Source organism: Mastigoproctus giganteus, chromosome 11, assembly GCF_048544385.1.
Source record: "Mastigoproctus giganteus isolate SK-2022 chromosome 11, ASM4854438v1, whole genome shotgun sequence".
Taxonomy (NCBI): Eukaryota; Metazoa; Arthropoda; class Arachnida; order Uropygi; family Thelyphonidae; genus Mastigoproctus; species Mastigoproctus giganteus.
In genome coordinates this window covers 77,024,975-77,051,448 of record NC_143585.1, presented here as the reverse complement: position 1 = coordinate 77,051,448, position 26,474 = coordinate 77,024,975, and the positions used below count along the sequence as shown (strand labels likewise).

The window sequence follows — 26,474 nt, the reverse complement described above, 5'->3', positions numbered from 1 at the left end:
AAAATATCGCACTGCCATCTGCTGTCCGATCTGAATTTCCCGAAACACCCTGCTCAAGTTAATTACCATCCCTTCCTTTTAAGGAATGTAAAAGCAAGACCGTATTGCACATCGCCAAGACGGATGGTCTCGGATCGTAGACTATCGTGACTGGCAGTGACGCCATTAACATAGCCAGGTGAGAGGAAATCACACCTGCCCGTCACTGACCTGTGCTCTTCTTCTTCATCCAATGCAATGACACTAAAAATGTGGTTAAAAAAAAAAAAAAAAAAAACTAAATACGCTGTGAGGTAAATATCAGCACACCTTTATATTCACAGCTTCAAACGCTGCTACTGGAGGTATAAATGCCATCTTAGAGAAGAGAAAAGAAAAGGTGTTTTAAATAAACGTGTTTAAAACTATTACATATGAAATAAGTAAATTCTTCCTTTTGCTAGTAAAATGACTTTAAGCGATACAGACGTTTTTATAGAAATTCTTTGGAAAATTCAGCAGTGAACTTTAAAAACAAAAATTTCTAGTAACACAGAATGGCATTTGAAATAAAAACTGTTGTCAATTCAATTGAAATTTTAACATTACTTCAAAAAAGGAATTTCACTTCCGATTTCGGTTGTTTTGAATTTTAAATTAAAAGAAAAAATAATCTAAAAGGTAAAGGCTGCACTGTCTTAAGCGAAGCAGCTCTTTTAGTCAATCCGATTTAGTTAAATTATGACAGAAATACAATAATTGTACGCATTGTTGAAAATGGATTTGAAACAGATTTCTATTTTTTTTCTTTTTCTTTTTAATAAACTACGTTAAGAACAGGCGAAATATTCTATCAGAATATTCTAAACGTGTTTTGTTTATATTGAACTCAATCAGCGACTGTTTTGAATTTATAGCTGCAGGACACGTCCGCAAAATGTCGTCAGTTCGGCATGTCTATTTCACATTTGTGTCGGAGCAACACGAAGCAATCAGCGTTGCTTCAAGAGGTTGGGGAGGTACGAGCTCACGTCTGGTTATCGGGGATGCGTGACACGTGTTTTGACATAAAATGGGGTCGTTTTAGTTTTCACTTTGGCCATGGGAAGAACTATCCACAATGCATCTAGTCTCCATTTAAGCAGTATAAAAAAAATAATAATAATAAACAAATAAAAAAAAGTAAATATGGTCGCCAATTTGCGCAACAAATCAAATTTTTTCCGGACATCCGTATTATGCCGACATTATTTTTGTAGCAGCCAAGTGCAGTTGCTCTTTGGTTACTTTCACATCAAGGAAAAGCCGCTCAACCTGTTCAAAAGAGGGCAAGTCAATTAAGGCCAGCGAAAATTCACGGGGATTGGGGGGGCTATTATACTGGTAATGTCGGCATCAAAACTACGAAATTCAAGCTCGCTTACTTTTATTATACGTTCAGAGCCTAAGAGGGTCAATTCTAGGTCTCGGGTTATATCTCGGATCACGGTAATTACATGTAATACACCAGCAGGGTAGTCAGGCACCAAATGAGAAAGCCACCACCATAACAACAGATATTTTATTATGAAACGATTGTTTACTGCGTGTTCCTAAAAATATTCGCAACACAAAAAAGGTCAGGAGCATCTAAATTCTGTAAATAAGCACTTAGGCTTGTTTACAGAATTTAGACCTTCAACAAACGTGTTATTTTCAAGATTTAAATGTCCCCTTATAAATAAAAATAAATTTTCTGTTTATACTCCGGGACGACCAAATGGCCAGAGGAGTTCACAAGATAGACAGAATACGAGAAACAGCACCGCATTTAGCAGCCACAGGCTTGAACCCGGGTCACTCAAGGCACGTGTACTTATGCACACACGCGTTGACCACTCGGCTACAGCGGTCTATAAATAAATTTTCTCTTTTAAATTTTCTGTTTATACTCCGGGATGACCACACCGGTCAGAGGAGTTCTCAAAGTAGAGAGAATACAAGAAACAGCACCGTATTCAGCGGTCACAAGCTTGAATCCGGGTCACTCAAGGCACGTGTACTTATGCACCCGCGCGCGCGTGACCACTCGGCTACAGCGGCATCACATTGTTGTTTATACATTTAAAAAATATTACTATGGCATGCGTCCACTATGCTGACATCAAAAAGAACATCCGTTGTAAAACTCTGTTCCAATCATTGTTGGCAGACTTCTAAGAAAGGATCAACTACTGAAAAGAAAGACTAGGATATCAAATTTATGACGCAAGTGGGAAAAATAACTTTAATATATTATTATTATCATCGTCATCATGTTTATTGGAACAGAGTTTTACAATAAACTTGCCTCTGTAACGAGTTGCCCTGTCGAAAGTAGTGCAATACCAGGGCAACTCGTTACAGAGGCAAATTTGTTCTGCTGTGAGAATGAAGACCATTGCATTATCCGTGCAGTTTAAGTCCTGCTGCCCACAGAAACAAATGAAAGCCCAATACAGTCAAAATTGCTTACCAATGTAAATAAGCTCAGTTGTTTGTGCTTAACATTTATTAAAATATGTTCCGTTCCTCTAAAACTGCTCAACAATAGATATACCTCTCTAAAATCTGGCACCTTCCAATCCTAGAAGATTTTTAAGAGTTTGCTGTATATAATTTTAATTTTATACAATCAGTTATATACACTATTAGTTGGCTCAAGCGAATTAAATAATTTGTCCTTTCATCAATACTTTTGAGACACTTTTATACCTTCTTAGAGACCTAAGCTGTCTACAATGGGCTTAATGCTCGTAAAAGAACGAACTTTGCCTTTACCACAAGTTAGCTTGATATTGCACTATTATACAAAAGGTTAATCTGCCATTAACCTTTTAATATCAAATAATGAGTTTATAAAATAAATTATCTATTTCATAATGTCAAAATAATTAATAAGTATTTGTGTTCTGTTTTTACCCTTAATAGGAGGGGTGGTTTTTTTATGCAACGCACAAATTGAGGAAAGGTAAAAAAAGAATAAAATGTAGAAGTTCGGACATGCAGCTGGTTCCTTGACAAGCAGTCTGAATTCTTAAGTCACATTTAAGAGTCACGTGTAAGAGAGACTAACGTTTGGAGCAACGTTTGGCAGCAGCTGTCGACGTGCCAAAGAAAGCAACTCAGGAGTTTCTACCCACGTGCGCTAAATGAGGTGCTGCAAGTCACGAGAGTCTGCCGAGTGTTTAAACAGGGGCGAAGAACTTTTGCATGTCGCATGCCACATTTAAATACCTTATTAAAATCTCATTACACGACAATTATATTAAATATTATAACTATAATGATTTATTTTTCTTCATTTAAAAAAATGATTTTAACAATAAAACAAAAGTACCTGGAAGTTGCCTTTCTATTGCATTACTCCAATGAATTAAACAAAGTTTTATTATTATTATTATTTATTTAGAACTTTTTTGATAAATTTCGCGCATCTTTTACATTAAGTTCTCTGGTCTCTTGTTCTATTCGAACGAGCAATTCCATGTTTCAGAGGAAAAATATTTTTGAAGCTCAGTAGTGCAATACCATGGAAACTCGTTTTAAAGGTGGAACAACCTCCATTTTCATAAATAAATAAACGTAAATAAATATGCGCGTAAACTGGGAAAAAGGATAGCAGTTGTAGGGTGAATCAAAATTGCTCAACATAACCATCACTAATTAAGATGTATTTAATTATTTTACTATCAGCTTAGGCGCAATCAAGTAATTATAATAAATGCTGCAAATGTCCACCTTCTTGAATGCACGGACAAAATTTGGAACTTGAGAGGGGCTACAAATTTTTGGAAATAGGACGATATTTAAAACTCTCTCTCAGCGCTGCCAGTATTACGATTCCATCAACTGTTCTCGAAGAGGAGAGGTCCAATCACTCAAAGACGTGAAACAGCACACCACTTTCTGAAAATACAAGGATAATTTTCATTACTCCATTTCTTGCCATTTTGACTGCTGACGTACCACTCACGTGAAACCAAACTTCATACGGATATCATGCAATATACAACACAGTAACGAGTCACACTACTACGTGTTAACTATGCGATCTTTGTCCAGACGTGTAATCCGGAAAATGTCGTCTGCTACACGGACGCTAATCCGAACAATCAGCAATATGAATACAACTTAGAAATATGCGCTTTGTGGTTACAAACAGGAAATTCGATCCAGTTATTAAAGGCTTCAATAACTTGCCACCGGACTAATATCTCTAATACATTTTATATCAATAATAATTAAATGGAAAAAAATAAATTATCCATTACGTTACCAGTCGAAATCCAGCACTCGTGCGAAAACCGATAGGTGTGCTGATAAATTGTGATTACACTTCTCTTTCTTTCGGGGAGAGGGAAGGTGGATGTTATTTTATTTAAGTCCCCAAGACAGAAAGGAATGCTGGAAGCAATTATTTTGTCCAATTTGTAAGGGATAGAAAAGCATTTCTAAAGGGAGAAAGTGCTGTCTAAGCAAACCAGAAGCAAAAAAGTTGCCCAAATAACGAACTTCCCGCTACATACAGTACTTCCTTAGTGGAATGAGAGTACACTAACCCCGTCCTATTAAGCTGACAAAACAGAAAATGAAAGGAGCTAAATGGGGGGGGGGGGGGAAGAAACGCCAACTAAGTTAAGTAGTTGTGAAATCGAAACGAGCGAAACGCAGAAGATAAAAATAACAGTTTAAACGTACCCGAAACTCTTGCTTTTACCGAAAAGACAAGGATTGATTGCTTTACTTATTAAAGCGCGAGGCGTTCTACAACAAGAATGAAAGTCGGGTTTCATTGTTGGGCTTTAGTATTCTTAGGCTTATTTTAATGATCAGCAGACGAGTGCTCAAAGAACTATTGTTAAATGGTATGGATTTCGTTTTGAAAGCTGCCAACGTGGTATTTCTAAAGTTCCGCTATCATTAAGACGTCTGAGCGGCCATTGAAATTCGGCAAGTCGAAAGTAATAGCGTAAGTAGTTAATTGATAAACAGGAATTCTTACTTTGATCGCAACAATCTGAGTGAAAGAGAGTTTAAATTTTATTCTTTATCGCAACTAGCTTAGCCGATTTAGTAATGTAAATACAGAAGACCGAACATGCGCACTGGGTCAAATAATATCCAAAAAGCTAAAACTGGTTTAAGATAATTCCTACACCAATTCCCACATCAGAACATTTAAATGAGTTGCCATGGCAAAGAGTTTAAATTGTGGCAAGTAATAACTATTTATTTCCGGAAAAATAATTTTTCCGGAAAAAAAACAAACTGGTCTTACCACAGAAATTAGACTTTTTTTTTTTTTTTTTTTTACTGCTACATTTGGAAAGAAGGTAAACAAATGTCATACGGGAATAATAAATAACGTTGCGTTCTCTTAACTAACAGTAATGAAAGGGGTTGTCAATCACACGCCGTTAAGCTTCGAGATTTCGCTTGCACTATGTAATTAAGAGAGCATTACAAACCCGGAACTTTTCAGAGTCGGAAATCTTACCAAACTTTTTTCTTGCTGCTGATAATGTTTTGTTAATACATAGTTTCATGTCGAAGGAAATTAATTTCGTCATTAGGGATGGTTTAATATCGGGAGTTATTAATAGCAGTTTTTGTTGTTGTTACTGCTGCTGCGGATTTCCATACTAATGCTTTTGGACGCTCGTAAGGCCAGTAGCAGCACATTCTGTTCCCCTCCCCCAGCTCCCTACAAGAACCTTCACTCAGTTTCGAAAAGGACAAATCTTAACTCCAAATGAGAATTTACTTCCGGTTGGAAAACAATACCCGTCTTTGTGCTTCTGAAGCATCGACAGATGGTTTAAACGGGGCGAGGTTACTTCAGAACATAAAACTAGTTAATTTCAGGGCAGGAATTAAGACAATGAAAGAAGAGGGGGGCACGATTTTTCCGGATCATAAGCTTTATAAAGAAACTGGCAATGTGACAATAACAAGGACAACGAGCCTTAACTATATAATGGATAGAGAAGTCTGCAAGAACATAGTTAATACACGTGCGCAATGCAATAACCTACTTTTTTTTTTTTTTTTTTTTTTTGTTCCTTTTTGCTTTAGATGTCCAAACTTCAGACAATAAATGTGCCATACCACCGATTCGCAGAAAAAAAGCAAAGTGATTTTTTCCCCCTCCTCTCAAGTATACAACAGACCTGCCAAAGTAATCCAACAATTCAGAGATGCTATTAGACACATCCATTTGGGAAAACTGTTTCCCCCCCCCTCCAATAAAATTAGGATTTTAAAATAAAACAGAATCCTGCTAAGAATGTCTGCGAATGTCTTTAGTCTCAAAAACGGCCAATCAGCACATTAAAAACCTTCACTCTCACATCGTAGCTTTTAAAGCAGCATTTTAATTACTTTAATAATAATTACATTTTAATAACTGCGTCCCGTGCTTAGAATATTTGAATGTTCTAAGCGTGTCACAACGGATATAACCTAGTAGTTTTTACAAAAAAGTCCCAAGTGATAGTTACAGGGTAGTTTTTATGATACAGCCAAGTGCATCCCAGTTCATTCGGTGTAAATCTAGGATGGAGGGAACTGCCCTAAGCCCCAAAAATTGTTTACATTGTAATTTTTTTATTTGTTTATTTTTTGTTCTTTCTCGTGATTGGAAGTTTTCTAATGGGGAAAAAAAAAAAAAAAAAAACCTACTAATATTTGTTCTTGTATTTGTGAGCCATAATCTTAACGAATTAGAATCTTATAACTGGCTCTGTTTGTACAAAACGTGTTATATTACTTTTAACGCAATCCGCTATTTGCATAGTTAACGCAGTCACGGGTATCCAAACTTAAAGAACATGTACATACACAAGACATGTACACAAATATATTACAAAATAGGTCATATTTCTAGTTTTGGCTTCAGGTACCCTAAGTTGCTTTGCTATTGTACTACTCTAATGAATTAACCATATTTTGTATTCAGAAATATTTTTTGGTAATTTTCGCGTATCTTTTACAATAAATTGCAGGTCTTCTACTCGAAGTATCACTTCCTTGTTTCAGCAGAAAAGTGTTTTAAAGTAGTACAATACCAGGGTAACTCGTTTCAAAAGGCAGAGAACCTCCATTTGCAGAATAAATAGTACATTACATTTTTTTTTTTTGTTTTTGTTTTTTTTGTCGGCAACAAATGTCTGTAATACCGGTTATTAAGTGAGAAAATATCAAAACTCGATTTGGCTTCTTAATCTCGAAATCCCGGATTAGTAGTAATCTTCTATTGTACTAATTCTCAGTTCTAATAAAATTCGTTTAGGATTTCTGCTGGAAAATATTCATAGCACGATCAGCTGCTGCTTGAAATTTGGGGCATGGAGAATTCCTACACTACTTGCAAATAAATCTTGTTTAATTTCAAAGTGCAATCATCTGTGTAAGCCTGATACGATGCTTCCTGTTAAGTTTCCTGCCTTGTTTAATGAGCATGACATCGACCTTGCTAGCTTACAGGTTGATACTCCCTATTTTAAATTGATTGTCGCGTTTACACGAGGTATCTGGCCTTAAACTTCCACTTTGCAGAAAAAAAAAAAAAAAAGTAAAGGGAGGGGGGGGTAATTGTTATGATTAAATAAGATTGGTTTTCAATAATGTTTTATAGCAACAAATTTTTACCAAAAGAATACAAGCTTTCATTAAATCATTATTTAAAGTAATTGTTTAAAAAAGTATCTAAAAGCAGACGGCATCACAACAATGCTTGATTTAAAAAAATTTTTTACCCTGCGCACAGAGCATTTTGTAAATAACAGAAAGTACCAAACACTCTTAAGTAAGAACCCGGAAATGCTAATAAAAACAGAATGAACAAAACCGGAGGATTATTTAATATCACGTTAGACTTGTTGGGTTATCCTAACATTATACTGTCTTGTGTAGCAATTAGGGAGGACTCAACCTTGAAGGGAAGATTATTGTTATTAACTGCGCTCAGTATTTAAGACTAGCAACCTATACTCATTATTATTCAAGGTTTTTCTGTTCTCTGATTTTTTTTCCCTACACTGCGGTGAACTATGAGGTGAAAACTTAACCCCATTGTCTTGTAATTAGTGCCGTAAGATATTTTAATGAAAGATTCTCAGGCGACTCGGCGTAAAAATTAGGAGGCATTTAGAAGAAAAAAGAAAAGAAAGATCAAGGGTGCATCAAGTCAAGGAAATCAAGATCGCACAGTTGAAGTGTCCTATTTAAGGAAACCGCCTTCATTTTACAAGTGGGGAATGCGGGGGATAACCAAGATGTACGTATTTGGTCACTACGAGAAGAAAGGTAACTAGAGGGCTTCGCTATTTTGAGGAGAAAGTAAAGGAAATGTCGTATTGAGTTATGTTTCCGGTAAAAGTAACTTTTTTTTTTTTTTTTTTTTCTTCCAATTATCATCTCTAATTTGGCATATTACTATAAAAAATAGTGGTGTCAGCTAGAAAACAACCAAATGCGCATTGCTGTAGCCAATAATATCATGGATTGCAGCAACAAAAGAGACTTTTACTTTTCTGTCTACAATAATATTAATGTTGAACTTTTTTAAACAGACATTTAACAGTATCTTTAATGAAGTATTAAAAAGTATCTGACATGTCCATCCAATCCATTACGAATCAGTAACCCATAGGTGGGTTTGTGGATGAGAATCTTGCTTATTCCTTCACCACTGTCTGGTCAATGTTTTATTACCATATCTTTCAATGGCATACATAATAATAATTATTATCGAAAGTTCTTTTCTATCAAATTTCAGATTAACCATATCAATATACTTATGGGCGATGACACGCCACTCGTGCATCTATGTAAGAATACTACTTATTCCGAAATTATATAGTTAATCAAATAATGTTCGTTTAATTGAATTACGTATCTAGCAAAAAAATGTAAATTTTATAACACAAAACAAGTAAAATAAAGTATCAAAATGTACTTGTTGTGGTTTTTATTTTTCAATGCAAACAGATGCAGTATTTACGTTTTATAACGTATCTGGTAAAGTAAAATTTAGTAAGAACTTTTAATATGAAAATTAATTTTAGAATTCACACTTAATTTTTTCCTTTTGCAATTAATTCTACACTAGTGGAACTCCAGTTAATTTTCTGTAACAGGGAACAATTACTGGGGTTCCATTTATTAAAAAACAGACAAATTTTAAAAATAAACTGAACGTAACAAAAACAAGGAATCTCACTAAAAACGATTCATATTTCAAAAACAAAGATATTAGGACAACTATACAATGTAATATTACAAAAATTCAGTATATTTCAACTAACAAACCTCAATTGTACGTTGTGTAATCGCTTCAAGAGTATGATTGTATATGCTTAAGCTGTACTTGCACACTCATCTGCATTGAATGTGAAATAATCTCCGCTTGTTTCCCAACGTAACATTTTGTTCCACCATCTTGTTCCATGAAGTGGAAATGATGTGACCTATCTGTTTATTTAGCGACTAGGCTCTAGCGGACTCAACAACAAATTACGATATGCACATATAAACCAAAATCATTAAAAAAATAAATAAAATATCGAATTAAGGTTCTAGAAGACACGTGCTGCACGCATAACTGATAAAATCCTATTCAGGCACATCACATCAACAATTATTGGTGAACTTAGTAATGTCTGGGTTGCAGTATCTGCAGACATTGACAACAATAGAATCCTAGTACTGCAAACGACACGTTAAATTTACTTTAATGCATCGTCTGACATAAAACATTACTTCTCTAACATAAAAAAATCTATCAGCAGGCATCTAAATATATATATATATATATTAATTTAAAATACTCCAGTTTAAGGATTAAAAAAAAATTATACCAAAGAAAGAAGCTCATGAATAAGCAGTACGTACCCATCACCAAAGAGGCTCCCGGTACTGATCTTTAAGCAGTACCTCCCGTATGGTGTAAATGGATGAAGATAAGAATGCAGCGTTTCGTTTTTCCGTCCGCAAGAAACGGGCTCGGATGCTAGTGAATACTCCGACTTATCCACTGAGAGAGGGGTTGTCACGAAGATCGCCTCTTGATAGAGAAGTGCCTCTTTATCGAGCCCAAACATAGCAGCAAACAGTCTAATCACGCGCCCAGCGAGAGAAAGAGCTAAGGGGAGAAGTGAGGATATCCTCCTTACCACAAATGCATCCAGGGGGGGTGTTTCGTTTTTTTTTTTTTTTTACTTATTATCCACAAGGAGAACACCTCGGAGGCACAGAGTATTTAAATCGGTAGCGGAGAGTCAACACAGTTCCGACTAAATCAAAACGATCATCACCATGGCAACCAGAAACACAACTACGTTAAGGTGATCACCTAAGTGACATGTGTACGGTTCCTTAATGAAACTGCAACCACTGATCATATTTATCTTGTTTCGCGAGCAATCTCACGTGCTATCAATACCCCGGGCATCGTTACACGCTACTACTAACACCACCACCTCGAGCCGTTTGCAATAGCATTAAAAACGTGCCACACACAACGACTGCAGCGCCCTCGTTAGCTGTGACCGGCGAAGCAATAAATTTATGTCACTTAAAAAGAGCTGAAGCCATAAATAAATATCCGCCTTTATTAATAAGAGGAGATAAATACAATCCACATCTAGATAAGAGACATTTTCACAATTAAAATACCTACACGGGCACACTGACATGAAAGAAGAATTTATATTTTGACGCAGTGCAAAGATGAACATACTGTAGCTAGTTGTTTTCGGAAAACGTGTAGTAGTTGATTAACTTTTATACTAAAAAGTAAGTAAAAGTTAATTACTTTTAAAATACTATGCATATAATAAAGACAATTATCTTTATCACTATCTTAGATACTAATGCATTTTCTAAAGTGATATTTAGAACGTATTAATATATTACATAAAAATACAGGCATACCTCGGTTAACGTTACCTCTGATAACGAAGCTTCGATATAACGAAGTCGGCAATTTCAAGCCCCATTTAACATAAAAAATATATATATATATTCCAGTTTAATCACCTGAAATCTAAACAAACTGAAGAAATTACGGAAACCTTTGGGGTTTCCCGTGGTTGGTTCGAGAAATTTAAAAAACGGGCCAGGATTCATAGTGTAAAATTAACAGGATAAGCTGCAAATAAGTTTCCAGAAAACTAAAGGAAATAATTGAACGTGAAAATTTTCCAAATTTGGTGTTCGATGTTGACGAAAGCGGTTTGTTCTGGAAACGGCTACCAACAAAAAGCTTCATTTCTATTGAAGAAAAATCAGCTGCTGGGTTTAAAGCAGCCAAAGACCGTTTAACGTTACTCTTTGGTTCAAATGCCTCTGGCGATTATAAATTAAAATTGTTATTAGTTTACCATTCAGAAAATCCGAGGGCGTTAAAAGGTAACATAAAAATGAATTTACCTGTAATATGGAAAGCAAATAGAAAAGCGTGGGTTACCAAGGAGTTATTTACTGATTGGTTTGTTAACCACTTTTGTTCTGAAGTAAAACGGTATTGTCAAAAAAAAAACAACTTTGAAGAAAAAGCTCTTTTGTTGTTAGACAATGCTCCGGGACATCCTACTGATCTTAACACGTTGGACACATGCATTCCTGTCAAAGTTGTGTTTCTTCCAGCAAACACAACTTCCCTGATTCAACCATTGGATCAGGGAGTAATAGCATCATTTAAAGCTTATTATCTGCGTCGAACATTAAGCAGTTTAACTGATCTAGAGGATAAAGAGGAAATGACAGTTAAAACTTTTTGAAAAACTACACCATTAAAAACGCAATTGAAAACATTGATAGTTCTTGGAAAGAAGTCACTAAGAAATGCTTAAATGGAGTTTGGCCCAGAAGTTGTACTAGAAGAAGAAAATAACATCCAAGAAATTAGAAATGAAGTTATCCAGATGGCTCAATCAATAGGTTTCGAAAATGTCGAAGAGGATGTTAGAAATTTATTGAATGCAGAAGATGATGGTTTTTTAGTGGAAGATTTAGAAAACCTTGTTAGCAACGAAGACAAAGTTAATGAAGACGAAGTTAAAGAAGTTCCTGCCGAAAAAGTGTTAACAACCAAAGATTTAAAAAGGTGCTTAAATGACATTGAAAACGTTTTAAATTTTTTTAGTGAAAATGATCCTGATTTAGGAAGAAGTGTTATTGCGATCGGTGTTAAATGCAATAACTCCGTATAGGCAATTGCTAAATGAAAGAGAAAAAGAGCATAAACAACAACTTTAGACTCGTATTTTAAAATGTGATTTCACTTTGTATGTAAGTTGACTGTTTATTTAATAAAACTTTTCTTTGTTCGGAAAAAAAGCTTTTCATTTTCTTTACGTAGGAACGTATCCCTATTCTGGCCATAGTATTTTTACCTCTGAAAACGAAGTTTCGCTTAACGAAGTAATTTCGTAGAACGCATCCTATTCGTTATTCGAGGTATGCCTATATTACTAAATTTGGAAAGTTGCCGCTATAAAAGTTATTTTTATTTATTATTATTTTTTTTATCGCAAAAGAAACTAGGCTATGAGGCGTAAGTATATTCGGCTGTAAATAGAGATTAGCCTATGGGAGAAAAAATAAATAAATTAAATTAAAAACAGCCCATAAATTTCGTATTGACGGGATTCGAGCTCAGACGTTTCGCTTATGGTGTGGAAGAGCAGATCGTAACCGTAGGGGTACCCAGGACGGTTTCTCAGAACTTCTCAATCATTTGTACTAGCAACAAGGCCCATTAATTAATCTGGAAAGCGAATGGTCCACACAGTTCAATAAATATAACTCTCCTCAAACTACGTGATCGAATAATCGCGAGGCAAAATTAAAAATGCTACGTTATTAAACTGACATGAATAGCATTAAAATTGCAGATGTTTGATCGTTTTTTTTTTTTTTTTTTACTATCTCTGCATGATGAGAATGTAATATGACACATCACATAATGTAAACATGCTCATCTGTAATGATTTCAGCTTTTGGTGTTAGAAGGGACGTGCATTGTTAAGGCCACCTACGACGAAAGACACGCTTCCCAGCTAACAGAGAATAAAATATACGCAATATCGCCCAATATTTCGAATCTTGAGATTCGCCAAATGATCCGCTTATTGTCTGTTCACAAACAGAAAAATTTAGAAGAATTATTCTTTACCAATTATAAGTTTGTATACCTACTTACAGATTTCGTTTAAAAATCAATTTGTGTCAAAAGAAAATATTATTTTTTCCCCTATCATTTGCGCATCATGGAAGGATAGGTTGGTTAATGAAATTTAAACAAGAAAACTATTATTAATGAAATTTAAATTATTAATAAAAATTAATAGTGGCTGAGAGGAAACCCAGACCTCATCTGGAAACGTCTTACCTACTCCACTCTACTCCCACAGAAGAAAAAGACTGCTGAAAACAGTAAAAATGAACTTTTTACGCTTTTACTCTGCATTATATTGTATTCTGTTCTGCTGCGAATATCCGTGCTAATGTAAATACGGTGATGTTATGCTTTAAACGCGGCAGTTTAAATTTTTACTCGTTTATTTATTAAGTGTTAAGCAGATTACAAGTTATTAATGCATCGTATAATACTGATAATAAGTACTACATGTATTGTATAATTTAGTAACGAGTGTTACATATGTAAAATTATATATAATATTATTCTCTGTTGTATAACAGAATATGTATCTACACCGCCTAGTCAATGCCTGTAACCGGGTGTCTCCTAGAAGAAATAAAGATATTAATAATAATAAACAAGTCAATGAAACCTGATCAAGCGCAGAACTTACGCCCCCCCAACCCCAAGTGATGACTATTTCCCTTTACCTGGGAGTTCTCACCGGATAACCGGAGGCTACTTTTATTTATCAGCAACTGACGATGCGCTAACGAAATCCATTCTGGGTAAATCCGTGAGACAGGAGAAACCGTAAGATAATTTGGTGCTGTCCGTAAAGTCGATAATGTATCGCACAGCAAGAAAATTACACATCCAGAACCTTTCTGTACGGTCAACTTTATAAGAGTGACGTCTGGATGAACCTTGGCCTGGTTACCAAGGGAACGGCGTCTAGATAGGGTTGAGAGGGGGCAATATCGATTTTGACCAAGCACCGTGAGGCTTTACCTGTCTTGCGAGGGATGCACACAATGTCACCCAGCATCACTTCACAGGCCACTAAATTAAACATACTCCGATTAAATTGGTGGTCTTTTAATGCTTGTTCTTCGAAACTTCCCCGGGCTTAAAAGAAAACGATCGATAAATCTGCACCCAACTTCCCTTTCAGTTCCACCAGTTAACTAATTTGCGCAAGATGTAAAACAAATACACAGAACATTTAAACATGACGTCTATCTTAGTCTTATCTGCTGACGTCAATAATGACATCATCCATGCAAAGTTTATGCTTAAATTGTAATGGCAGACAAACTTATTTTTCCTCCACATCTTTAGAATCGAGTAATAATCCTACCAATTTGTGTTATTTCTGTCATTCCTTTCACCGGGTACTTACTCAGCAATGGAATATTCTCCAGATCTATTAGAGCATGTCGGTATGACGCGAGTTATGTAACAGGAACGTCATTAGTTCTCCTAACTCGAATAAACTGGTCATCCAGAATGGGAAACTATGACAGAATCTGAAGATCACGCATGGTACACAGGATGTTGAAAGCGCAACCTATTTTGCCAATAAATTCGGATTTCAGCCTACTTGACTGGAGTCCCCTAAACTTACATGACTTAACAATACAATACAATATCGCAATCAGAGTTGCGTTTTGGGACAAAGATTCATTTTGGTGGGACATATAATTGTTAAATTATTAAAGGAATAAAAAATATACATTTTATAAAAACCTATCCTTTAAAATTCACTTTATTCTCGTATTTTTCAACAGAAGCCGTTATGTTTCTTTGGCTAAGTTCTGGATGTGTCAAAAGTATTATTTACCGTTCCTCAAAACCACCGAACTTTCTGAATTCAGCAGCTGATCTTTAAACTGAGTGTACTGGCAAATAAAAGAAAACAGAAATTAATAAAGAATACATTCGAAGTTCCTGGTATGATCTTAATGGTGACAGAGAAATGGGCATTCGTCGAACGCGTTAAGAGATCCTCGGAAATAATAATCGTGTAGTGATGTCAAAGGAGAAGAAATGCTTAAAAAAAAAAAAAAAAAAAAAAATACTCTATTGAGGCCAATATATAACAAGGCTTAAGATAACGAACGTGATACAGTGCGCATGTGCTGCACCATAGAAAAGGACTAGTATTATGGTGTAGAATTTCTAATTTAGCCATTAATGTTCTTGCGCCTTTTTTTTTTTTTTTTTTTTTAACAGAAAAAAGCCAGAACAATTTGGAACTCTTGTATCAGAAATATAATTTCCAGTAGCCTATAAATGGGCACACTGATACTGTGGATCTATTTACATTTTCAAATATAAAGAATACACCGTGAGATTTTAGTTTCAATTTTATATAAATGATTAATGCTTAGAAAAGTTAACTTTTATAAATCTAATACGCTGTACTTAAAATGCTGAATATATATTGAAATGCACAGTGATTGCGTCCACAACGAATACAGGAAATGGCGGAAGGAAACTACATCCTCTAAAGTGGGTGGCAAGCTCGTTTGATATTAAGCAGAAGGCTCCAATGTCAATGACGCCTTCTACAGGTACAATGGAAGCCATTCTCGATAACTGGCTGTTGATTGTTAGAGGCCTATTATGGCCCCTCTTTACGACAATGGTAAGACTGGTGATTGGGAGTAATAAAGTCACGTCTTTCATCGGTAGGAAAGGAAAGTCAATACTCTTTATCTCGAAGAATAATACGGAAGGGGAAGTAACAAGCAACCACATACTTTGAAACTGTTGATCGCGTTTCAACCAATTAACCTTTGGCAGATAATTCCGATTTAAATAAAAGGTTAGCACTTTTGTAACATAACAAATGAACGAAGTTTCAAAGGTCAGTGGTCTCTTATAAATAATAATCGATACTATTCCACCATAAAAGAAACTCTGAGATGCAAATTAAAGTTTTCTATAAGGAATGAAGCTGCATTAATAAGGGGGGGGGGATAACTAAACTTTTAATTTCAGCAGACGTTTGTCGAAGTGGGTTTACCACACTGCTGAATGTCGCTTTTTATGTCACTTGATATCCCACACTCGCTTGAAAAAGTTATTTGAATTTCCTTCAAGGGTGTATTTAGAAGATCAGTGAAATCTTGTTGATATATATGTACATAGATTTAACCACTCTATTTAGGCTGTCTTCCGTATTCAATTTAAAGAGTTTTAAAATACTGTGAGACTGATTTTCACTAACCTACGTCCCACAAATATGCTCTGTTCTACATTGGGAATGATACATGGACTAGAATAGAGAAAGACGTTTCGGATATGGATTCTTCAACCCTTCTTCAGGATCCAGTAAATATTTACACCTACCAAAATGAGCAAGAGCACAGAATAATTTTTTATGGTGAATTTCATGAAGGGAATATTTATTATTAACGTGCTGCGGACCAACGTTGAAATACTCTTCTAATTTCAGGTTCAATTCTGATTAAAAAAATAATAATAATAATAAAGTTGAAAGCAACGATGAATTGCTATTGAAGGTATATTCTTGCAGTCAAACTTTACAGGAAGATGGTTTATCGGGAAAATTATAAACGCTACTGTAGGCGCACACGAAGCATCCCAACATCAATAGTAGAAACAAAACACTATAATAACAAATGCAGCAAACCACCTCCAACCAAAATAACTTGTCAGAATGTAAATTATATTAGGCAAAGTGCTCCTGACACGGAAGAATCACAAATATTAAGGATATAAGCCAATTAAGACGTTGATAAAGGCGAAGTAATGTGATTAGAGCATTAACCGGTAGTTAATCAAGATGCAAGTTCGCAGTGGGCGCATACTCCTACCATTAAGGTCATGACATCAGACGCCAATGATGGCACTAATGTTGCACATCTGTAGTCGATTAGGGAAAAAAATAATTATATTACGTGAACGTAAGTTGATTTCAGGCTTGCAAGAGGACAAACTACACATTTCGATCATTACTGATGTCTTCGTCAGGAGTATTATTTCAGAATGACTGTCATTTTGTCATAGAATGTTCCGATTGAATTCAGCATTGTTTACTATCTTTGTAGCAGTAATTAACGATGATGTCTTCATTTTTAATCACAAAACTGAAGCCCTGGCTGATATTAAGATGGGAAGGGGGGTATTTTCTATCCATTCATGGCCTTAACAATCATCCCATCAAACTTCTTTTTTTGCCTAGCATCAAACGAATGACGTTCAGAACACAACACATGTCATTCACTCTAGATGGCGCCACTCATTGTGACCAGCGTGTTAAGTTCCTCCAAGATAATACGAAAAATCTGTTTGCAACTGTCACATGTGACATGAAAACAACCGTCAATTTTATCCGAGTGCGACAAACACCAAACAGCATCCGATGTGACCCATTTCTTTTCAAACTTCTTTTAATAACCTTTTTGAAAAATAAAAACAGGTTTATCTAGTCTCCACACAAAAATAGGATTTTTCTCGTGCTGGTCGGTGCACCATATGTTGACCTATCGGCGTCGTTTTTATTACACACGCGAGAAAGAAAACACAGTATTAATCAACTCCTTGGGGAACGGGAGAGGGGTTAAAATTCGCAACAGCCACGCGCAACTAACTATCCTAAGGATCTAAAGATTGTTTTCTTTTATTAGAAAGCCTGAGAAGTCCAGATGTCATACCTGTAGAGACGTACTGTTCTGAGTTTTCACCTTGCAACCAAATCCCAAATGCAACTGGCGTATAGCAATCAGGTAGAAGGGTCGAAGACCTATGCCATATTTGGACTTGGGTCTCTCAGTCTGGCAAGAGTATTTACATACCAGCCAGCGATATTTGTGAGAATGTCATTAGTTGAAGCATCATTACACCAAACTCTAACCTCATTCTGCTGCCAGATTTAAAAATATATTTCCTTCTCTTTTGCGCTACATTTTGGGCAATCAGTCTGTCTCTTAGGAATGTCGCAACCAGGTCGGCTCTATTATGGAGGTATCCTCTCACGCTGATGAAGGGGATTGTTGCTGGTGCGGGTGGAAGTTTGGAAATTACTTCTGTTTTGGGCGATGCATCGTCACAAATGTGTTAATGGATTTAAAACAAAGCAGCAGTGGAACTTTGAACGGAGAGGTTGGTTAAGGTAATTAGAATTGCGTGTGAAAAGACCGTTTGCGTCACTTCGGCTGATGTTTGATCCATTAAGGGAGGTCGACTGAGACAGAAAGGACTTATCAACAGAGGCAAGGAACTCATTTTAGCGTGTACAGTCGAATTTTCTTCGACACCAACACCTTGCCTGATATTACGATAGGCCGAAAGTGGGTCAGTTAGTTGCGAACGACTTCACCTCTCAAATATGCGGCTAAGAACACAAAGGAAGTAACAACCACTACTGATTTACGGTCCAAAACACAAATACAGTGGGAAGTACAAAGACAAAGCAATGACCTTTCGAACTTTTGTGAAATAAATACAAAAAATCTTAGAAACCCCACCCAATAATAATTCTAGGTTCTTCTCCCACCCTCAAAGAAATGAGAGAACCTAAGCCACAGATATAATCAAGCTTTCCCCTATAAATTCCTCAGCGCATCAACCAAATGTTTTCTAGAAAGTTCGTCTCTTAACTACTCTACCAAACAATACCTTACTAAAAGCCATAAACAAACCACAGGTGTAGCAAACTCCCGAAAGAGGCAGTTTGTGTGCTTAGCCTTCTCATTCTTCGTTGTGTTATACGGAAGTGTCCATTAATCTTATTCGGACACCGCGAGATACTTCGTAAGAATCGACGTCAATGCAGTCCTGGCCTTCCTCTATTGCTATTTCCTCATTACGACACTCAACAGGAAACCATCTCTAAATCTTAATGATTCTCAATCAGCAGACGGTGATAACGCTATAATGGCTACACGAGACTTTAAAACAGCCCAAAGCTTCCGCTCCTTGCACTGCACGAAAAATTACAGGAACATTATCATTCGGCGCAGCTGTTAAGGGACTGTCGCTTTAAGGAGGAGATCGCTGATCGGTGAAAATGGAAAAATTAAGAATATCAGGGAACCATTGTGCGCAGAAATGTGAAATATCAAGATGTCCCATACCTAAAAATGAGTGACTTGATTCATTAGCGCAGATCAACTGATACGGGAACGTAAAACCAGGTATTTAAGATGGAAAATCAAAAGGGAAAACATTAGCACTTTTTTTGCGCTGTCTGTATAAATATAAATAGAACAAAAACATTATTAAAGAAGAATAAGCACGGAACTTCAGTAATATAAAGAAAAGAGAACCCTTTCAGCATGGTCCATTTGTATATCAAAGTTTATGGCCAATGTCACGCAAATGCGTGTGTACATTTAGATGCAGGTAGGTGAGTGGCCTCGGTTCTGTTGTTACTTACTAATTTGGCCTAACAACTACCGCACGCGTCGGCCATTGCTGGGGCCGGTAGGCGTTGCCTGGCAACCACTAACTGTCTCTAGTTTTGGTGTCGTGTATTGTACATTGATCTCGGTTTCCGTGGTCGTGTTTATAAAGCGTAATTAGCCCTCAACTCGTTAATAGACACTCTCCCGTTGATGAATATCACCTTCTTCAGGTGGAGACTTAATCTTAATTAAATTTGCATTAGTTCCTGGTGGTATTTATCCGATGGCAAATAATGAGATTTTTAGAACACTGTCTTAATCTTAACGCATGCTCAGAGTTGCAATCGCATGACTGTTCGGGAAAATTCAATAAATATTTGAATTATTCAAAGATACGAAACATTTTAAGTTTATTTTTCGCAATTCAGGAAATGGCAACGTACCGCTTTTAACTTGGAGATTGCACGCACCAAAGGGCAATCAGGGCATTACGCCTGGTCGTCCAAAAATGTCCCTCCCATGATAGTGTTGTGTGTCAGACTAGCAGGTGCTGCTATGTTATCGAACTCCCTGTCGAGATGGGCAGGGAGAAACTTCGATTGATTGTACGCCGGATCTCTCTCTCTCTCTCTCTCCAACAAAACGACACCCGCCCGGTTTAATAGTTGGCAGGAAGTCAATATTTACCCGGGAAGTGAAAAATGGCAACAGAAATGGGGTGCGGAAGTTGGTGGAACATCTCCCGCCCGCAGTTCGAAGTGGATGCCAATAAAAGTAGTCTTTAGCTTCATCCTGGGGAGGGATGTACACAAATCCGCAATAGTCTCTCCAGAAAGGGCAGAAGAAGCTAATATGTATTCCATGAATCGAAGGAATCAAGCCAGTCATCACTACCATCTTGTTCCACCCATCAAAAAAGTAATAAATATTGGAACTAGTAATAATGTGTAACGTACATTCGAAGGGCTTGCATCTGCCAGCTTCGGGGCTGGTACGATGTAAGCTCTTCCCCCTCCATCGTATAGTTCGGAGGGACAGGGTCTGAACTGTAGGATGGGGGAGAAGGGGGTGTTAACACCTTCCAATTCCAGGAGACATTTAGTTTTGTGTGCATCCGTGAACCGTCCTATGACACCCATTAAAAGCAGACCTGGGTCGTTTCTAATGAATTGCTGCATTTAACTTCGAGGTCAGCGGTTTCAATCCAGTGAGGACGTTCAAAGGAAGTGAAAACGTGACTTAGACAGCCAGATATAACTTTCTACAGCTAAATATGTTATAGAAAGTTTTATCGTACGCTATGACACGTGTACAAATAATTATGTGAATGATGTACTAAGGAACAAACACAAAAACGCAAATAGCTCTGTCTTTTACTAAATTATGACAAAATGTTACCGAGATGTTAATTTTAACGTGTCTGTGTAACGCAGACTGGGCAAATTTCGATCGGAAATTACAGCGTTATGAAAATGTGTTCATGAGTGACCCCAAAAAATGGCATGTCCATAATTCATGTGAGCCGACGCATTAAAAAAGTAATAAGGAGTGCGATTTCCGTGGATAGCAATAGAGGGTGACATCCACAAGGCAAGCTGAGAACTAGACTTGTTAGTACTGGCGTTTTCAATTGTCATTCTCAGGTTTCTTGGAAGCTCTGACTGGCAATGCTCTGAGGACTGGGATCCGGCTTGACATTCCATACTGTTTATATCGCCTGCAGTAGATTTAGTACTCTCTGAAGGATGTTGCCGTGCAGCGAACTCTTGCGGGATCTTAGTTATGGACACAAGGATCATTTTCCATGAAGGGTGGCTCTCCGAGAGAGGATTTAAGTGTTTCAGAACCGGTTCCACAGTTAGCGTTTACAATGCTGCTAGTCACGTTGAACCATAATTATGATTTGACTGTGTCCTGCCTTCATTCTCAATATTGCTGTTCACCTCGAAGAAGCATCCAAACGATGTCTTTGAGAAATTTTCACCAAGTTGAAAGCTTTAAAATTTTTTATAACCGTTTTTCTATTTTTATTCTGTTCCTTAGTTTTGGAGCACTAGTATAGGTGATATGTCCCGCAATCTGTACACATCGTAATTAGCATATTTAGTTCTATATAATAAATAGCAGTTTGATGGTAAAAAGGTAGCAAATCTTTTTATATTACACACGCGCGCGCGCGACATTTCCTTGGTAATAATTTAGAAGCAAAAATTTTAAAAATAATAATAAATTACTATTTTAAATTCATATTTTAAATGAAAAAATCCTGTGCCCCATTTGCTACATACAATTCAGATATTTGTAAACCAAGCATAGGCTTCTATACTATAAACGTAATTATTATTCAGTAATTGTAGTTAAGAATTCAGCGCTAATGGCGCTGAAAATCCAATTCAAGTTGTTAAGTTTAACATTTTTTTTTTTTTTGTTGAACTCTTGTTACACTTACCTAATGTTGCTTAGCAACGGCTCTAAAATGACACTTAAAATAAACAATGGATCCTTTGTATAGCATTAGAACAGTGTAAAAATAAAAATGACAGCTTTCAGCGTACGGTTAAGAGATTTGCATAATTTTCTTTCGTGAATGAAGATTAAAGTGCCTGAAAGTTAGCGTCTAAATATAGCAACTCTAATTACTAGGTTATGATGTCATTGGGTAATTTATGTGGCCATCATTGGCGGTTTTAGCATAAAGAGAAAACAGAATAACTCACTCATACTATAAACACAGTATGAAGTCCTTTTAGAACAAAGCAGCACACGTAAGACAATCTTCAATTAAAACTACAGAGATAAATTGGAAATAATTCAAGTTTTAACTGCATCAGAAAACACTAATGAAGTTGTGCAATGCTGTTCACGGAGAGTAAAAGCAATAATATGAAACATCGCTTTTATTCGAATAAATTATGCAAGTACCGAAATAAAATGCAAATGAAAGGTTAAAATATAGATTCTACATGCTTTTATGTAGTAGCGCCATCTCGTGTCAAAAACTCTCAATACAGCCACCAATCCATTATTATTGAAAAGAACGTATTAGCATAATTAATAGATAATTTAATAAAATAAAACGGATGATTCAATTAAATATTTTTATTTATATCAACGCATGATTAATATTTAATTTGCTATATTTCGTATTCGTAAATATGATTTTAATTTTTACCGTAGGATATTTTGTCTAAATGTCACAAATAAGTTTTTATAAAAGTAGGCCTCAATACTGCTGAAGTTTGAGAGATGGGTATTTTTTCTCAGCAGGCGACAGCACAAACGATAAAGAGTATTCAGAGAGGTGTAAGAAGGCGATCTTGCAAGAATTTTATCCCCCATCCCACATGAAGCCATCGTAAAGGTTTTTGCTATCTTCGCATATTTCGCCTGGTATAGATAAAATTTCCTTACACGTACTTCAAAATGGCACTTCTGTAGTTTTATTTCCGTAGCTTACTTTCTCCAAAAACATTTTGAATACGGTACAGACTAAATAATCTACAGCTAGTCACAGATATCCAAATGTCCACAGCCTGCAGTTCTCAATTAGAAAAGAAACATTTGGTCAAATTGCAAATAATTCGTAACAACCAGCACGAGGAGAAAATCACGGGTTCATCAACTTTCATTGTGGTTCGTGTCACGCGCCAACCGGTTAATGGACTGCAGAGGAAATGACATTTTACTGGTGTGAGTTGGATTCTGTAGAAAGGGAAATTCTAGTAGGAAGAGTTTTGTAACAGTCGCAAAAGCAAGAAGAATCGATAAACAGACGCGTGCAAATAGAGAGGAACTCATACCTGATGGATTCAGTCATTTCAAAGTTCGTCTCAGCTGTCGAGGAAGAATCTGATATGGAGGCTTTCGTGACTGAGCGAAGCCTAAAATGCAAAAAAATACATTTTTAAAAATCTCACTATATATTTCTGAATAATACATACATTATATATATATAAAATATTAAATTTATATAAGTGAAATTTTTTCTTTACAAAGGAATTGAATAACGAGAACGGCAGCAATACCTGTTTTATTAAAATCGAATTTTACATTGGGGAAAATCAAATTATCAGTAGGATCTTTTAATGCCAAAGATCCGTGCTTAACAATAAAGTTTTACTTATATAAAAGCGCCGTCTGTTGATAAAACTTAAAACTGTTGTACAATATGAGAGATCTATCTCAATGGGGCACTAGAAATGACAAGGGAATGAAGGATTACATGGAAGACATTTTTATGTCTCTGGTCTTGATTTAAATGCTAAACATCAAATACATTTTTTCATTATTTGTGTTACAACGGAAATGCTAGCTTACAGCTAGTTTTTATATGTTCGCGGAAGAATTCCCCACCCCACTCGATACTATTGAAAACTTTGAAATTGTTGGTGGGAAAAGTACACGCCTCTGAAACGAATAGAGAGCACCTGTAAAAGGTTTCTAGTAGTATTAAAATATCAGAAACGATACGACAGAATAGGAGGTTATTAATTTCAAGGCAGAAACTAAAATCAAAAATTTCACAGTACAAATCATCAGCTGGCGGGTGGTCTCAGTTAGCAAATGTATGCCGAACTCTGAATAATGTATTTTATAAATCTATGGTGAATGTACCATAGCCAATAAATAACAAAGAAAAAGGTACATTATGTCCGTCACGGCAGGAAGCAAAAACCAGGGACTATTTTGTCTAAGTGAACAGCCAAGCGATTATCAGTGGGAGCAGAATGATCCCTCCTGATCGAAAACTGAACGTAGTAAAGCGGAAATTATTTGATATTAAACAAGCAATCTGGCTTAAGAGGGTTAAGGAGTATACATTTTATTCGGCTAAGAGAATCTTTCCGTAGACAGCGAAGTAATCGAGAAGAATCAGTTATAGTGGAGTAATATTTATATTATCAGGAGGCATCAGTTGTATCTAAATTTTACTAAAATATGAATGCTTATAGCAGTGGCTCCCAATCTTTTGTCATTCAAGTCACACTAAGTTAAAAGGTGAATATTAACGGCACATCGAAATAGTGATTGCCATCGAACTCAATGGAATTTTTCCTAATCTAGCCGCACACTTGAAAAGGGTCGCAGTACACCAATAAATATTGGGAACCACTGGATCATAGTATTCTTAAAGTGATCTCGATTCTTTAACCCCACCAGTTGTGAATATACTAATATTTCCGTTCTGCCTGCTTTTAAGGTGTGGGTGTTTCGGATCCTAAAGAATACAAAATATAGGGTATTTGTGCCATTCTATAAATATATCGGTCTCTGTGTTATGTGGATTAATTATTAGACTTGATGGCGACCTTTTTTTCCTCGCGAAACCTTTTAATAGTTAATACATTTTTAGAATGAAATAACTTTTTTTGATGTATTATATGAAAATAACTTTAACCTACTGAAGTTAAGTCTAGAGCAAAAACCTTAAGCTACGAAAGAAATATATAATGCCATTGTACATGTCATACATAGCCTCTTTCTGTACATATCTGAGAAAACTGGGGTTGTTATTTAGTGCATCGATATCATATTGCGCAGGCATTTCGCAAAGTTTTCTTGGTATTACACTATTCTAAATTAGAGGCATTACTAAACTGAAGAAGTATATTACTTTTTATTTAAAGTGCATGCCACTTTAAATAAAAAAAAAAAAAAAAAAAAGGCACTCAATAACCAAAGAAACTCGTGCCCACAATATGCGATCGATGTAGTATGTAACAAACTCAGTTTGCTCAAAACTGTGTACAGAAAAAGGTTGTCGAGCTCTGTAGTCCACATATTCGTAGTCTTTTCTCATATGATCGCCCATTAGTCGATCTCGCCATACAAATTATCATTATTTATCTTTATTTCTCTGAAGAGACACACCCGCGTACAGCCATTGACTAGAGGGCGTAGATACATATTTTATTATGCAACAGAAAATAATACTATACACGATTTTCCATTATATGTAACACTTATCTGAATTGTACAATACAGGTAATAACTTGCAATGTGCTTAACATTTAGAGTACTTAATAAATATGAACGAGTAAACTTAATAGCGCTGCATTTAAAGCATGACAACTGAATTGATAGAAAGTAATGGGAGATTCACCATATTTACATTAGCATGGATATTAACAGCGTACGGAATGTAACGTGAAAAATACAATATAATACAGAATAAAAACTTAAAAGTTCATTTTTACTGTTTCCAGCAGTCGGTTTTTTCTGTGGAAGTAGTGGGAATGGTCAGGCATATCTTGAAGTATATTTCTTGATAAGGTCCGGCTTCCTGTCTGGAAGTCCAGAATGCTATACAGTATATGTTTTCTTACACCTGTATCTGCAAGTAGCAGTTTTCGAGAATTTTTTTTTTTTTTTTTTTTTAATATATGATTTGCCCGTCTTTGGACTCTTACAAGAAGCTCAATGTCTTTATTCAGATGAAGTCACCATATTTGAACACAGTGTTTCAAATGTGGTCTTAAGAGTTGTATTATACAGTGGGACTATGACCTCCATATCTCTAAAAGATAATGTTCGATAAATCATCGATAGAACACGACGGGTTTTCATCGCTGCCTGTTTAAACTGCTCAGAAAACTTCATACTTGCGCGTATTATAACTCCCAGATCCTTTTCTTCTTCTACTATTTTTAATTCAACTCCACCAATTGTATAAATTTATTTTGTGGTTACTATTTTCCAAGTGTAGGACCTTGCATTTTGCTGAATTAAAACATAGCTGCCACTTTTCTGACCATTCTTGAAGCCGGTTCAAGTCATCCTGAAGGAGCACTGCTTGGTCATCATCATCAGCCATTTTCAATCCACTGCAGGATGAAGGCCTCTCCAGCAACTTTCCAGTTCCTTCTGTTTTAAGCACTGGCCATCCATTTACTACTCAAAAACTCATGAATTTCATCTATCCATCTCCGCTTTTGTCTTCCAGGTTTTCT

At 36.1% G+C, this 26,474-nt stretch overlaps 1 protein-coding gene across 1 annotated transcript in view; it reads right to left on the bottom strand.

The window, feature by feature from the left end:
- LOC150078149 (IQ motif and SEC7 domain-containing protein 1-like) overlaps nt 1-26,474 on the bottom strand; it is a 317,006-nt gene that overhangs the window by 246,789 nt on the left and 43,743 nt on the right. The window contains exon 2 of the mRNA XM_090384960.1: nt 23,325-23,405. Within this exon, the coding sequence (XP_090241086.1) occupies nt 23,325-23,341 (17 nt within the window). The 5' untranslated portion in view covers nt 23,342-23,405. The remainder of the gene's footprint in view (nt 1-23,324; nt 23,406-26,474) is intronic.